This window comes from Canis aureus, chromosome 23, assembly GCF_053574225.1.
Source record: "Canis aureus isolate CA01 chromosome 23, VMU_Caureus_v.1.0, whole genome shotgun sequence".
Taxonomy (NCBI): Eukaryota; Metazoa; Chordata; class Mammalia; order Carnivora; family Canidae; genus Canis; species Canis aureus.
Genome location: NC_135633.1, coordinates 31264085 through 31281332, shown reverse-complemented (window position 1 = coordinate 31281332; position 17248 = coordinate 31264085). Strand labels below are relative to the sequence as shown.

The following is a 17248-nucleotide window of genomic DNA, read 5'->3' as shown; positions in this document are numbered from 1 at the left end:
TCAGAACTTACTTATCTTGTAGCTGAAAGTTGTACCCTTTTACCAACCTATCCCTATTTTCCCCACTTGCTAGCCATCACTTTTCTACTCTTTGTTTCTGTGAGTTTGGGTTTTTATTTTTGTTTTTGTCTTTAAGATTCCACATTTAAGTGATACCATGAGATATTTGTCTTTGTCTGGCTTTTTCCCTTAGCATATTGCCTTCCAGATTCATCCATGTTGTTGCACATGACAGAATTTCCTTCTTTTTTTTTTAATACTCAATAATATTCCTCTGTGTGTGCATGTGTGTGTGTACATGTATAAATATACACATCTCACATTTTCTTTACCTGCTATCTGTTGACAGACACATAGATTATTTGCAGACCTTGTCTATTGTGAATAATACTGTTGTGAACATGAAGATATAGATATCTCTTTGAGGTGATGATTTCATATCCTTTGGATATAGACTCAGAAGTGGGATTATTGTATCATAGGGTAGTTATATTTTTAATTTCTTGAGGTGTTTCCGTACTGTTTTCTAGAGAGGCCTTGCCAGTTTACATTCCCACCATCAAATGTACAAGGGTTTCCTTTACTCCACATCTTCCCTGGCATTTGTTCTTTGTTACCTTTTTGATAATAGAATCCTAACAGATATGAGGTGGTATTTCACTGTGGTTTTGGTTTGTATTTCTTTGATGATTAATGATGTTGAACACCTTTTCCTGTACATGTTGGCCATTTGTATATCTTCTTTAGAACAATGTCTCCTAGGTCCTTTGCCCATTTTTTTAATCGAGTTATTTATTTTATTTATTTTGCTATTGAATTATATTGAATTCCTTGTATATTTTGGATGTTAATCCATTCTCAGATATGTGATTTTGCAATTATTTTCTCCCATCTCATAGGTTTCCTTTTCATCTTGTTGATGTTTTCCTTTGCTGTGCAGAAGCCTTTTAGTTTGATGTCAAATCAAAAAATCATTGTAATGACCAGTGTCAAGCAGTTTACCCCCGTGTTGAAGTTCTAGGAGTTTTATGATTTCAGGTCTGATGTTCAAGTCGTCAGTCCATTTTGAGTTGATTTTTGTGTGTTGTGTAAGATAGTGGTCCAGTTTCATTCTTTTGCATGTGACTGTCCAGTTTTCCTAACACAATTTATTGAAGAGACCATCCTTTTTCCACTGTATGTTCTTGACTCCTTTGTTATAAATTATTGACCATTTATTACATGAGTTTACTTCTGGACTCTATTCTGTTCCATTTACCTATGTGTTTTTCTGCCTATAGCATACTGTTTTGATAGTTTTGTAATAGTTTGAAATCAGAAAGTTTGATGCCTCCAACTTTGCTTTTCTTTCTCAAGATTGCTTTGGCTATTCAGAGTCTTTTATAGTTCTATATAAATGTTGGTATTGCTTTCTCTATTTCTGTGAAAATGCCATCGGAATTTTGATAGGGATTGCACTGAATCTGTAGACCACTTTAGGTAGTATAGACATTTAAAAAATTTAATCCGGGCAGCCCCAGTGGCTCAGCGGTTTAGCGCCGCCTGCAGCCCAGGGTGTGATCCTGGAGACCCTGGATCGAGTCCCACGTCGGGCTCCCTGTGTGAAGCCTGCTTCTCCCTCAGCCTGTGTCTCTGCCTCTCTCTCCTCTCTGTGCATTCTCATGAATAAATAAATAAAATCTTTTAAAAAATATTAATCCTTCTGATCCTTGAGCATGGAATACTTCTTATTTGTGTCTTCTTCAGTTTCTTTCATCAGTGTCTTTTCATTGTGCAGATCTTTTACCTCCATGGTTAAATTTTACTTCTTTCTTTCCAGTTTGAATGCCATTTCTTTCTTTCTTTTCTTTTCTTTTCTTTTCTTTTCTTTTCTTTTCTTTTCTTTTCTTTTCTTTTCTTTTCTTTTCTTTCTTTCTTTTCTGTCCTTTCCTTTTTTCTTTTTTTTCTTTTCTTTTTTCTTTCTTTCTTTCTTTCTTTCTCTTTTCTTTTCTTTTCTTTTCTCTTTTCTTTTCTTTTCTTTTCTTTTTTCTTTTTTCTTTTCTTTCCTGCTCTGGCTAGAACTTCCAGTACTATGTTGTTTAAAAGTGGTGAGAGTGAGCTTTCTTGTCTTTTTCTTCAGTTAGAGGAAAGACTTTTCCACATTTCATCGAGTCTGATGTTAGCTGTGGGCTTGCAATAGATGGCCTTGTGTTGAAGTACATTCCTTCCAAGTTATTGAGAGTTTTTATCATGAAAGAATGGTGAATTTTGTCAAGTGGTTTTTCTGCATCAGTTGAGATGATCATATAATTTTTGTCCTTTGTTTTGATCATGTGGTGTATCACATTGATGCATTTGTGGTTATTAAACCATCTTTGCATTCCTGGAATAAATCCCACTTGATCATAGTGTATGACCTTTTAAAGCAATGTTGAATTTGGTTTGCTAACATTTTGTTAAGTATTTTTATATCCATGTTCATCAGGGATATTGGCCTATTTTTTTCTTCTAGTGTCCATGCCTGGCTTTGGCATTATTAGGGTAATGCTGCCCTTGTAAAATGAGTTTGGATATATTCCTTCTCCTCATTTTTTGGGTGAGTTTGAGAAGGATTGGTATTCTTTAATTGTGTGGTACAATTCATCAGTGAAACCCTCTGGTCCTGGACTTTTCTTTTTTGGAAGGTTTTTGATTACTTTTCTTCAGAGTAGGTGTATGTTATTAGGAATTTATTTCTTCTAGGTTGTACAATTAATTGTTCATGGTCATCTTATAATCCTTTGTATTTATGTGTTACCAGTTGTAATATCTCCTTTCATTTACAGTTTTATTTGTGGAGCCCTCTTTTATTCTTGGTTAAGTTGAGCTCATGGTTTGTTGATTTTGTTAATATTTTCAAAAAACTAGCTCTTAGTTTTATTGATATTTTCTGTTTTCTTTTTAGTTTCTATTTCATTTATTTCCACACTGATCCTTTGTTATTTCCTTCCTTCCATTAACTTTGGGCTTCATTTGTTTTTCTTAGAAAAGTAATATAATGTTTTGATGATCAGGTTAACAGTTTGGGGAGGAAAGATGAGTTATTGGAAACGGGGTTACTAGAGTTTTATCATATGTTGTTACTGTTTTGTGTTCTGGACAGTAATCACCAAGGCATATATTTTGTGATAAATCATCGAGCTGTACTTTTCAAACATGTGTTTTGTGTGTTGCAATAGAATATTTAAAGAAAAAAGATTAGTAGGTTTTTAGTGTTCTTTCAGCAAATACTTTTAGTAGAAACATGCTATTTTTGTTTCATAATTAAATTATTACCAATTTTTGAATGCATTAAACCATGCTATCCAAGCATCTTCTCTAAAGCTTTAACATGCTTACAAATTTTTTTTTGTTTTTTTCAAGTGAGATTATATTCCTTATTGACAATATAGGAAGCTTAAAAATTCCTAAAAAGGAATGTTTTAAGTAATGAGGTGATAATTCAGTTCTGTTCCTCTGTATTTATTTAATTAATGGTTTTATCACCTAATTCTGAAACTTCTGGGCACATTTACAAAGTGTAAAAAAATAAACACATTCCTATTTCTGAATCTTATCTTTGTGATAAAGAAACCAGAGTAAAGATCAAGATGTGCCCTATATGAATACAGACAACCTCCTCAGCTCCCTGGTGCTGCATGTATTCTGTGTGAGTACTTTATCTCTTTCTTGTTTACATTTGCTGAGACTGATAGAAATGAGACCATTTCTCTTGGCAAATGAAGTATATAGCATGTTGATCATAGAGATCCATGCATTGATGGAGTTTTTTTAAATGGTCTTTCCTTTTTAGAAACCTTTAAGATTGAAAGCAAAATTGAGCAAAGACACAAATACTTCCTATAAACTCCCTGCCCTACACATACATAGCCTCCCCCTTATCAGTGTCCCCCACCAGAGTGGTACATTTGTTAAATTGTTGGCTCTGTATTGACACATCATTATTCCCAAAGTCCTTAGTTTACTTTAGGATTCATTCTTTGTGTTGTACCTTGTGTTTGGACAAATGTATAATGATGTATAGCTACCATTATAGTATCATTCAGAGTAGTTTCAATGCTTTAAAAAATCTTCTGTGTTGTACCTATTCATCCCTCTCCCCATCCTTCCCCCTGGCAACCACTGATCTTTTTTATTGCCTCCATGGTTTTGCCTTTCCAGAGTACCATACAGTTGGAATCATACAGTATGCAGCCTTTTCATGTTGACTTTTTTCACTTAGTAATATGCATTTGTAATACGACTTTGCATGGCTTGACAGCTCATTTCTTCTTAGCTGAATAATATTCTGTTATCAGGATGTACTACAGTTTATCCATTCAGCTAGGGTGTCTTGGTTGCTTCCAAGTTTTGACGATTGTGAATAAAGCTGCTGTAAGCATAATGTGTGCAGGTTTTGATGCAAGTTTTCAACTCCTTTGGGCAGGTATCAAGCAGTGCAATTGCTCACGTTTACTTAGTTTTGTAAGAAACCACCAAACTATCCTCCAAAGTGACTGTGCCATATTGTATTCCCAACAGCAATGAGTGAGAATTCCTGTTAATCTATATCTTCGCCAGCATTTGGTGTTGTTAGTGTTAGGATTTTGGTCATTCTAATAGATACGTAGTGGTATTGACTGGCTTTTCAGCATGCTTGGCCAAGACGCTGCTTGTGAGTCATTTTCTGTGGATCATGTGATTTGAATACCCCCCACCCTTGGCCATTAAAATGAGCAGCAGTTTGTTTTTCAGCAATCTATGAGCCAGGTTTTGTTTTGTTTTTTAATTTTGGACACCTTAAAGAATTAAGAAACTTGGGGAAAGTTCTGTAAGTTCCTTTGGGATTTTAGGCCAATTGATAAATGAGTGAATAAAGTAGGACTTTGTAGATGTAACCTCCGGACATATTCACAAGTTACCAAAGATCAAGGTTAGTGCTTCACATTAAATAGCTTCTGTTTCACAGTGTTAACCTGCAAAATTGAAAAATATTGGAGTTCCTCAGGGATCTTTTCTCTAATTCACTATTGTATCCCTGCATTTAGTCTAATACCTGGCACATAGTAGTCATTCTGTAAGTATTTGTTCAATTGAAAAATGACTTGAAGTAGGGCCTGAAAATACGGGCAATATCTATATTTGAGCTGAGACACACATTTATTTTTCAATGGAGAGACCTTGGAAAAGGCTTCATTCATGTTAATGCTAAGGAATACAGTGATCAAAAATGGTAGGCTATAGCAACTTCTTTCTAGATAGGTATCCTGAGGCAAGGTGATAGGGATTAAGGAGTATAACTTGTTGTGATGAGCACTGGTTGACATATGGAAGTGTTGAGTTACTACATACTACTACACCTGAAACTAATATTACACTGTTAACTAATTGGAATTTAAACAAAAACTTAAAAAATAAAAAGTTTTTAAAATTGTGGAATAACCAGAAATTTAAAAATGCTATAAAGCCTCTATATTAAAATAGTGTGTTAGGCAAGCCTGGGTGGCTTAGTCGGTTGAACGGCCAGCTCTTGATTTCAGCTCAGGTCATGATCTCAGGGTCCTGGAATTGCCCTGCACCTGTTGGGGAGTCTGCTTAAGGACTCTCTCTCCCCCTCACTACCCCCCCCGCCCCACCCCCACCCCCGCTTTCTCTCATGCTCACTCACATGCTCTCACTCTCTCTGTAAAAACATAAGTCTTAATTTCATTTTTTTAAAAATAGTGTTATTGGTACATAAATAAGCCAGAGGATAGAACTTAAAGCTCAGAAATAGACCCAAGTTATATTACAAAGATAGTATCTCAAATCATTGAAGAAGAGGCACTAGGTCAACTTTGTAACCATATAATTGTATCAACCAGAAATGAGTTGCAGAATTTTACTTACATTGTGGCAGATGGTGTGATGTAGATATATGTTCTCCTCCCCCCCCACCCCCCCCACCCCGAGAATTTTGGGATAATAATGCTGTGGTAATTTCTGGTTTTCCAGCACATCAGTAGTAATTTCTATGATCCTTAGAATTATGGTACATAATTCATCTATTCTTAACCCACCTCAAACATATTTCTTTCAACTTCTTGAGTATTTTATTTGGAAGAAATAATAAAATATAAGAGAATATAAAGAATAATATTTTTAAAAATATTTATATATTTTTAAAATTTTTTCAAGTAGGCTCCACACCTATGTGCACCCTAGTGTGGAGCTCAAAGTCACAACTCTGAGATCTAGACCTGAGCAGAGATCGAATCAGACAAAAGAATATAAAGACACTTTTTAAAGTACTTGTACATGAAATACAATTTTAGAATCAGAACATTCATTCATTGTGAAAAATATTTCTGAACATAAACTAGGAAGAATGCTTGGTATCTTGTCACTTGCCTCATACTTACTGATTTTTGCTATTGTGCTTTTTAAAAAATTTTATTTATTTTTTTTAAATGTTTTAATTGGAGTTCAATTTGCCAACATATAGCATAACACCCAGTGCTCATCCCGCCAAGTGCCCCCCTCAGTGCCCATTACCCAGTCACCCCAATCCCCCGCCCAATTCCCTTTCCATTACCCCTTGTGCTATTGTGTTTTGATAGTGCATAAAGTAGTTTCTATTTTATTTCTTTAATTACATTTTAGTTATTTTGTTTTCTTTTTTTAGAATACAGCAGAAACATAATATTCAGAGATTTAGAAAGTTTATTTTTAAGATAGCTATTTGGATCTTAGAGCTTATTTTCCCTCACAGAAATATGTAATAATTATATTCACAGGGCAGCCATAAGACTATTTAGTGCATCATGTGGGTAAAATACTGTAACTTTTAGTGACAACTTACAAAACACTGGTAATTAAGCAAAACAAAAATGGTAAAATTGAATAAGAAACTATTTTATGCTTGAGGAAAATTGGAGAATGTGAAGTATTGACATAGAGATCATACAGTCATATGCTGGACATTTTTAAGAGTTGTAAATATTGATCTTTGGTTTTTTATAATTCTAAACATACAGGAGAAGCACAGAAAATAACAACTAAATGTCACCCAGCTCAGTATTTTGCTTCAGAAACTTAAAAATAAATAAAACCTGAAGCTTTTAGTATTAGGTTTAATTTTTATTTTAAACCTTAGCACTCTCATAGTGCTTGACGTAAATTTGGGCAATTTTAAGACTTGCAAGCATAAAGAAAGGAGAAAATAAGGAAGCTGTCCCAGAGGTAACTGGGGTGATTTGTTTAGGGAGAGTAAAGGTTATATAAGAGAGTATATAGATATATACCTTCTTTGGAACTGAGTGAGCCACATCCATCAGAATGCAGAAACAGATGAAGTTGAGATTTTTTTTTTCAGTTATCAGAAGATTATATTGATGGTAGTAGTATCTTGTCCTTTCCAAATTTGTCTGTTTGATGTCAGATGTTCGAAAGGTGGGTGAGAGAGTACATGTCTTTTCATATTTAGCCAAAAATGATATTTAATTATATAGGATGTCTGTAAAGTATGTGTTTGTGAGTGGGAGTGGATAGGAGGAAGAGTCATAGTAGGCACACAGTTTATTTCTGTGCAGAAAATGAAATTTTTTCTCTAAGCTACTTTAAACTTACAACCATATACTCAAAATACATTCTCTACCTTTTGTATTTTTAAACATTCTTGTAGATGTTAAGACGATGGTGACATTAAAGAAATAATAAACACCTGTTTTACAGGTCTACTAGGAAAGTAACAGTATTAATTATAAGCAGTATAGTTATAAGAATTAATATAAGAAACTTCCTGCAAAACTATATGCTTATCAGTACCTATATTGGAAAACAAACATACCACCAAAAGTGCACTAAAGCTATCTTTTAGACCAGCAAAGCTATGACACTGCTGCTAGAAGCTTTTATGGCTAAATGTGTTACATATGCTTTTTGTGCTTTCCTTGCTTCTTTATCACTTTGTCTCTTCTGACTTCTGATGGCTAACTCCCTCTATTCACACTTGACTCACTCTTGGTCAAAAAGCATTTATGGAACAATTACTTATCCCTGGCACTGTGATAGGTACTTAGCATACCAAGGTATATAAACTCATTCCCTCCTCAAAGAACTCAGTGATCATTTGGCCTTCTCTTCTCTTGGCCCTCCCCCAACTGTGTTTTTATTACAGGTAGTACAATAGAACCACCTATATTCTCCTGGTATTTGATTTTGTTCCATGCTTTGTTCTTGGTTTTAAATTTTTTATTGGTGCTGATCAAAGGAATCTGCGCCACCATAGGACAAAAGATAAAATCATTAGTGTTTATGTGATAAAGAATGCACAGGGAATAGAGCACCTGCCTAGCACAGTCAGTAGAGCATGTAACTCCTGATTTCAGGGTCGTTGAGTGCAAGCCCCATGTTGGGCATAAAGCTTACTTAAAAAAAAAAAAAGACAATAATTATAATAATAAATGAAATCTGTTTGTATCAAAAAACAAATTAAAAAAAGAATACATGGGATAAACCCATATACCATTTGAGTACCTAATAGTACCTAAGATTACCTAAGATTATACTTTTAAAAAAATATTATTTTAAGTATCTTTTTTGAATGGATAATATAGTTCATGGTTCATAGGTACTAATTTAAAAGTACAAAAGGATTCTATCCCACCTTTGTTCCCCAATGATCTACTTTCCTTCCCCTGAATCAACCATTGTTATTTCTTGTGAATCCTGAAAATATTTTGTGGCACTATCACATTGTAGTTAAAGATAGAGATTCTGGCCAGACCACTTTGATTCATATTGTGCCTCACGTTAGGCAAGTTAAATTAATAACTTCTTTGTCTCATTTTCTCCTCTGTAAATGGGAATACTAGTACTTTTTTAGGTTGCTTGTAAACTCTTTAGCACAGTACATGGCACATGGTGTTTAGAGCATATTGGCTTTAGTTGTTTCTGTAAATATGTATATATCTGAATGTGTATTCTTTTAATCTCAGGAAGACAAAGTTGAAATAAAAACAATTTTCATTCATGGTATACTGTTGTTATTGGTCTTGGAAAGGCACTTCTATATTAATTGTGTAACAAAACCATTTATTCTTTCCCATTAAGTCTACAGGTCATTTGGGTGATTCTGATCCCTGTTACAATTGGTTAGCTGTTGGTTTGGTGGGGAGCAGGCCATTTGAGGATGGCCTCACATGTCTCTTAAATTTCTCTATCATGTTAATCAGGGCATGATCTCTTTGGTGGTCTAGGTCCAAGAAAGAATATGGAAATGCACAGGCATCTTTCTCAAGCCACTATTTTTGTCAATTTTTGTTACTATGTCATTGATCAAAATAAGTCACATGGCCAAACTCAGATTTAGTGTGCAACAATTTGCCAAGGGGTGCTGATACAGAAAGGTGTGATAAATTGAAGTCATTAATGCATTTAATCTAATCTAATTACTCTGTAGTAATTGCAGTCCAGCATTTGGTGGTTATCTTAGAGCAAGATAGTAATACAGAAGACAAGCTAGAAACTAGAGATCACTGAGCACCTCAGTATATGTGTGTCACTGTGTCAGACTGCCACAATCTTCTGAGAGTCATGACTTCAGCTTTAGTTTCTCCTTTCAGATCTTTTGTGGGTTTTTTGTTTGTTTTTTAAAGATTTTATTTATTCATAAGAGACACACAGAGAGAGGCAGAGACACAGGCAGAGGGATTAGCAGGCTCCCCGCAGGGAGTTCTTGCAGGACTCCATCCCAGGACCCCAGGATCATGACCTGAGCCAAAAGCAGACGCTTAACCACTGAGCGACCCAGGTGCCCCACCTCTCAGATCTTTTGCACATTCCTAACAACAGATGGCCAACCATAATCTGGAACCAAGCAGGAAACTTAGTCCTCCATTCCAGTGGGAACAATAATGCCAAGCCAACAAAGCACAAATTCAGCATAGACCCTTTTTTGTTTTATTTATTCCTCTTTATCCCAGTCTCTGCTCCCATTCTTTTTTGTCTGTCTCAGAGGTACGCACTTTAAGGTAGTTGCTATATCATCTTTTATTACGTATATAGCCTCATAAAATAGGAGTGATCTTTTGTATGTGATTTTAGTTCACATTAATGATAATGTATTATGTATCTTTTCTGTTTCCTATTTTACCCATTTAACTCTGTTGAAATTCTATGTAGGTATATTTATTTGTTGCTTCTCATTGCTACAAAATAATCCAGTGGTATTTGCTGTATTTTACTTATTCTTCTAGTTAAGGATTCTTAGGGTGTCCAGTTCTAAATTACCCCCAGAAAAAAAGTAATTAAATAGTCTTCAACATATTCCCTAATGGACTTGTGTAAAAATTTCTCTGGAATATATATCCAGGAATTCCCAGGTCATAGGGCATATATATTCTTAACTTCATGAACTTCTCTGGAATAGTAGTACCAGTTTACACCATATGGACCTTATGAGAAGGTTCCAGTTTTCCTATGAATTCGTTTTTTATGACCTTGTAACAAATTGACTCAAACCCAGTGACATAAAACAACACCTTTGATTACTCAGTTCTGTGTACCAATAGTCCGTGATGTTGTAGCTGGGTTTTCCATCAGGATCTTACAAGGCTGAAACCAGTGTGTGTACCAGTTGCATTGTCTGTTGGAATTTGACATTTCCTTTGAAAATCATTTATTCTATCAGCCAAATTCAGTTCCTTGCATTCTAGGACTGAAATTCTCATCTTGTTGGTGACTATTGGCTAGTTTGCTCTCAGCTCCTAGGGACTGTCCTAAGTACCTTTGCCTGTGGCCTTCTCCATCTTCAAGCCAGTGACAATCTTTTGAATTCTCCTGCTTCAAATCTCTGACTTCCTTTTCTGCAACCAGCTGTAGAAAACATTTCTGCTTTTAAAGGGTTCATGTGGTTCGGTCAGGAATATCCAGAAAAATCTCCCAAATCTTGAGGCCATCTGATTTGGAATTTTATTTTTTCATTTTTGGATCTTCTAGTAAATGAACTGTAAGGCAGAACAAATAAATATCTTTTTTTTTTTTTTTTTTTTTTTTGCTCATTTCTTTATTCTTTTCATCATGGTAAGTGCACTCTTTAATCCCCAACCCCTATTTCACCCATCTCCCCACCTGTCTCCCCTCTAGTAACCATCAGTTTATTCTCTAGAGTTAGGAATCTGTTTCTTGATTTGCCTCTTCCTTTTTTTCTTTTCCTTTGTTTGTTTGTTTTGTTTCTTAAATTCTGCATATGAGTGAGATCATATGGTATTTGTCTTTATCTGACTTATTTCACTTAGCATTATACTCTGTAGCTCTGTCCATGTTGTTGCAAATAGCAAGATTTCATTCTCTTTTACGGCTGTATAATTTTCCATTACATATATGTGTACATATATGATGTATATGTGTGTGTGTGTACACACATATCTCCCACATTTTATTTATTCATTTCATCTATTGATGGACATGTGGGCTGCTTCCATAGTTTGGCTATTGTAAATAATGCTGCAATAAACATAGGGTTGCGTGTATCCCTTTGAATTAGTATTTTTTGTGTGTGTTTTGGGAGTAAATGCCTGGTAGCCCAATTGCTGCACTGTAGGGTAGCTCTGTTTTTCATTTTTTGAAGAACTTCCATACTATTTTCCACAGTGGCTGCACTAGTTTACATTCCCACCAACACTGCAAGAAAAGGTTTCCTTTTTTTTTTTTCCACATCCTCACCAACACCTGTTGTTGCTTGTGGTTTTTATTTTATCCGTTTTGACAGGTGTGAGGTGATATCTCATAGTGATTTTTTTTAAAGATTTTATTTATTTATTCATGAGAGACAGAGAGACAGACAGATAGAGAGAGAGGCAGAGAGGCAGAGACACAGGCAGAGGGAGAAGCCGGCTCCATGCAGGGAGCCTGATGCAGGACTCAATCCCGGGACTCCATCCCGGGACTCCAGGATCACACCCTGGGCGGAAGGCGGGTGCTAAAATGCTGAGCCACCCAGGGATCTCCTCATTGTGATTTTGATTTGCATTTCCTTGATGATGAGTAATGCTGAGCATCTTTTCTTGTGTCTGTTGGCTACCTGAAAGTTTTCTTTGAAGAAGTGTCTGTTCGTTTCTTTTGCCCATTTTTGAATTGCGTTATTCATTTTTGGGGTGTTGAGTTAGTTGTATAAGTCCTTAATATGTTTTGGATACTAAGCCTTTATTGGATATGTCGTTTGCAATTATCTTCTCCCATTTAGTAGATTGCCTTTTAATTTTGTGTTTCCTTCAGTGTTCAGAAGCTTTTTATTTTGATGTAGTCCCAATTTATTTCTGCTTCTTTCCTTTGCCTCAAGAGACATATGTAGAAAAATATTATACAGCTGATGTCAGAGAGATTACTGCCTGTGGTCACTGATTTGGACTTTTATTTTATTTTATTTTTTTTAAAGATTTTTATTTATTTATTCATTCATTCATAGAGACACAGAGAGAGGCAGAGACACAGGCAGAGGGAGAAGCAGGCACCATGCAGAGAGCCCGAAGTGGGACTCATCCAGGGTCTCCAGGATCATGCCCTGGGCCACAGGTGACGCTAAACTGCTGCGCCACTGGGGCTGCCCTGATTTGGAGTTTTAATTACAAAATCCCTTCATGACAGTACCTGGCTTAGCGGTTGATCGAATAAACCAGGGACTGAGAATCTTGGGCATGTCTAAGATATCTCCCTACCATACTCTTGAGTCTAAAACTACACTTGACATTAAACAACTTTCTAATCTTTGTCATTCTGGTATATATAGTGAATTCTTTTTAAAATGCCTTATTTTCATTTGCATTTCTTTAATTTGTAGGAAATTTGAGTGTTTCCTCGTACATCTTAGCCATTTGAATTTTTCTTTTTGTAAATTTCTTTTCATGTGACTTGCCCATTTGGGGAACAGCTTATTTTCTTTCTTGTTTTCTTGTCAGTAGGTCCTTGTTTGTCCTGTCCATTAATCACTTGTCAATCTTAGATGCTGAAAATATTTTTTTTAAGGTTTTGTTTTTAATAATCTCTACACTCAACATGGGGCTCAAACTCTCCATCCTGAGATCAGGAGTCACATTATCTACTGACTGAGCCAGCCAGGCACCCTGAAAATATTTTCTTCTTAATAAGTCATTCTTTTGACTTTGCCTATACCTTCCTTTATTAAACAGAAATCTTTAATTTTAATGTTAAATTTGTCCATTTTTCAGTTTATCATTTGCAGTTTGGGGATCTTGTTAAAGAGAAATCCTATCCACAAAATTAGATGCATAATTTATTCTTTCTTCATTGCTACAAAGTATTTAAGATTACAAATCTTAAATTTGCAATCCTATGTAGGTTTTGACCCTGTCAAATCCAATAGCTACTTATATATGCTCTTTTAAAAATTGAGGTGAAATTTATATAGCATAAAATTAACCATTTTAAAGAGTACAGTTTGTGGCATTTAGTGCATTTATCATGTTATACAACTAACTACCTATATCAAGTTCTAAAACATTTTCATTGTCCCAAAACAAACCCCATGCCCCATTCCCATTTCTCCTTCCCCCTCCAGACCCATGGCTCTCAACCATCAGTGTCTGTGGATTTACTTCATTTAGACATTTCATATAAATGGGATCATATAATATGTGGCCTTTTATGTCTTACTTTCACTTAGCATAATGTGTTCAAGGTTTAGCCATATTTTAATGTATATAGAAGTACTTCATCTTATGGCTGAATATCATTCCATTGTTTATATTATATTACATTTTTTTTTCTGTTAATGGACATTTGAATTGTTTCTGCCTTTGGCTACTGTGAACAGTGCTTTTATGGACATGAAGGTACATATATGTATTTGAGTGCCTGGTTTTAATTCTTTCAGATATATACCTAGGAGCAGAATTGGTAGGTTGCATAGTAATTCTTTGTTTATCTTTTTAAAAGACCATCAAACTGTTTTCCTAAGCAACTGCACCATTTAATGTTTCTAGTTTCATTCTATTACAGGTAAAGAAAAGAACTTTTATGATTTTAGTCTTTTTTAACATTGAATTTGTCTTATGTCGTAACATATGGTCTATCCTGATTAATATTTCATGTGTGCTTGAGACAGTGTGCCGTCTGTTGTTGGTGATGGAGTCTATCATTTTTAAGTTTCCTCTCTTGATTCAGCATTTGTTTGGTTGCTATAAACCTTTGACTATTTACCAGAGTCCCCACAGTTGATTTTGATGGCTTTTACAAATTCTTTTCAGTTTTTCTGTGGAGAAACGGTGCTTCAGAGCTACCTATCCCTCCGTGTTTGCTGACAGTACCCTCAACAATTACTTTTTTTTTTTTTAAGATTTTATTTATTTATTCATGGGAGACAGAGAGAGAGAGAGGCAGAGACGCAGGTAGAGGGAGAAGCAGGCTCCATGCAGGGAGCCTGATGCGGGACTCGATCCTGGGTCTCCAGGATCACACCCCAGGCTGCAGGTGGGACTAAACCGCTGCGCCACCAGGGCTGCCCCAACAATTACTTTTTTTTTTAATTTTTATTTATTTATGATAGTCACACACACACACAAACACAGAGACATAGGCAGAGGGAGAAGCAGGCTCCATGCACCGGGAGCCCGACATGGGATTCGATCCCGGGTCTCCAGGATCGCGCCCTGGGCCAAAGGCAGGTACCAAACCGCTGCACCACCCAGGGATCCCAGCAATTACTTTTTAAAATATTTTATAATGTTCCTTTAATAATTCTGAAATAAAGCGTATAGATAATATAACTTAATTCATACAGAAGTTTTTAAAAATCAATGTGATGCATAAGTTGTAATAAAAAGGAGAAATAAAAGAAAGTAATTTTTTAAAACGTAATATGAATTTCAGTATGTAAATATGTACAACATTGGAAGGCATGATTAAGTAGTGATATGTTTATACATGTTTAAATAAGTTGGATTTAAGAGATGTAAGAGGATTAGATTCCATTTTGTCCAAATGCTAATAAATGAAAGAGTAAAGTATAGTCATAAAAACTAGACTTTTTGGGTAGCCCGGGTGGCTCAGCGGTCTAGCGCCACCTTCAGCCCAGGGCATGATCCTGGGGACCGAGGATCAAGTCCCACGTCTCCCTGCATGGAGCCTGCTTCTCCCTCTGCCTGTGTCTCTGCCTCTCTCTCTCTCTCTGTCTCTCATGAACAAATAAAATCTTAAAAAAAAAAAAAACTAGACTTTTTTTATGCACATGAAATGAGAGAAACCACTGTGTAGAAGTCAAGATATAACACCAATACAAATTATAGATTAAAGAGGTAAAGGAAAGGAGAAAATATAATATTCTAATAATGTGTTGGGCCTTACTTGAAACCTAATTATTTAGTAAATAGGAACTGTAGAGAGTATAGTATATTTTTTTATTTTGGAAATCGTAACATATATCAGGGCAAATATTTTTAGTCTTGAGTACTTAAGTCCTTGGAAACAGAATCCTCTCAGTGAATATGGGATTCAAAGATGGCTTTTAAAAAGCAGTGATAGGACGTGTAAGACCAGTATCAAAGTAAGTTTGAAAAATAACAGGCAGTTACAAAATAAATGAGTGATTTCAACTGGTAAGTTTTACACTAGATTTCTTACTCATATATGCCTGTATATGATATGCAATATTTTTAGAACCAGTAGAATTAAATAAAATGCCTTCATTTCATGTGTTTCTATAATTCAGTATTTGATACTAAGTCTTTTAAAAGGAGACTCACATTCTCTATTGCATATTTAAAATTGACTTTGTTGCTTTTATAGTAACTGCACTATTATACTAAAAAACTTTCAAATAAATGCACAATTTGAAGTAACAAGAGTAGGGAAGTTAACTTTCCTCCCAAAAAGTAAGTATAATAGTTATACTTCGATCCAGAAACTTTCTTAATTATACTATTTAAATTGCATTTAGGAAAAAAACATAATAAATAAATAAATTGCATTTAGGGGGCACCTAGGTGGCTCAGTAGGTTAAGCCTCTGCCTTCAGCTTGGGTCATGATGATCCAGGGGTCTTGGGATCTGCTGGCTTCTGGCTCCCTGTTCAGTGGGGAGTCTGCTTCTCCCTCTCCCTCTGCTGCTCCTGCTTGTGCTCTCTCTTTCTGTCAAATAAATAAATAATCTTTTTTTTAGAACATAAAGTAAGTAATATTTGACCCCCAAATAATTTTTTAGCTTGCGATAAATGCTGACTGGCTTGTTTCCTACCTGTTTCAAACGAAATAATCCCCTTATCTATTGTAAATTTATAAAAATCTTAAATAACTCTCAGTACCTTTTAAAGATAGGATTCTGCTCTTCTGAGTTATGGTGGGAGTTAATGTATATAAAAGCTTATAATGTGTTTATAAGAATCTGCATTTAAAAGCATTAATAAAAATTTAATAATATGACAACACATGTTCTAGAGGCTATTCCCTTGAGAAAATCAAATCTCAATCATAGGTCAGAATTTTAAGAGATTATGTAATTTTTCACATTAAAAATTTTTAATCTATAATCTCTTTCCTTGTCTCTCAATCAGAATCATTTTTTAGGGTGAAGTGTATCTTGTGACAAAAGTACTATGTCCTTTAGTTGTATGTTTTGAAAATATGGAGTAAATATCTTTGACCTTAGCTCTTTCTAAGCAGGCATTTTCTCTTTTAGGAGTGTACGGAGAACTGCATTTATTTTCATGAAAATGACCTGTCCTCACATATATTTAATTGCATTGTGATTTTTAGTTGTGGCATGTATGTGAATGTGAAAGCAGAGCAGAATACCTCATAGCTTTTTGTGGCTCATGTTTTTCATTTGCAGCCTTCAAGCAAAATTAAGATGCCTGAGGAGAATTTCTTCAATGTTCCTGCATTCTTAACTGTTTCAGGACAACTTCACCTAGAAGTGATGTCAGGGTACAGAATTTTCTTTTTCTTTTGCTTTAATGGACTACTGATTATGGGTTGGGTGAGAGTGAAGTAATGCATTTTTTCTCCAATGCTAAAACCTAAAAATTGAAATTAGTGTTTACTGTTAGTCCATTTGAATTCACTGAAGTATATTTAGATTTGACAATAACCAAGTTTCTTCCTTAAATCACATTTGTTTAGACTTTTGGTTTTAGTGAAAAATGTGACACTGGAAAGAGGTTGTGATTTTTTTTTTGCTAATTTTTTTTTTCAATAAATCTCCTAGTATGTAATCAGAATGTAAGTGTAATTAATCATCTTTTTGAAAATAAAGGCAAT

The 17248-nt window shown here is 35.0% G+C and overlaps 1 protein-coding gene across 10 annotated transcripts in view; it reads left to right on the top strand.

Moving 5' to 3' along the window:
• Positions 1-17248, top strand: part of NARS2 (asparaginyl-tRNA synthetase 2, mitochondrial) — a 135718-nt gene that overhangs the window by 39604 nt on the left and 78866 nt on the right. For all 10 annotated transcript variants that reach the window (XM_077867216.1, XM_077867211.1, XM_077867215.1 and 7 more), the window contains exon 6: positions 16821-16915. In XM_077867216.1, coding sequence (XP_077723342.1) covers positions 16821-16915 — 95 coding nt within the window. The remainder of the gene's footprint in view (positions 1-16820; positions 16916-17248) is intronic.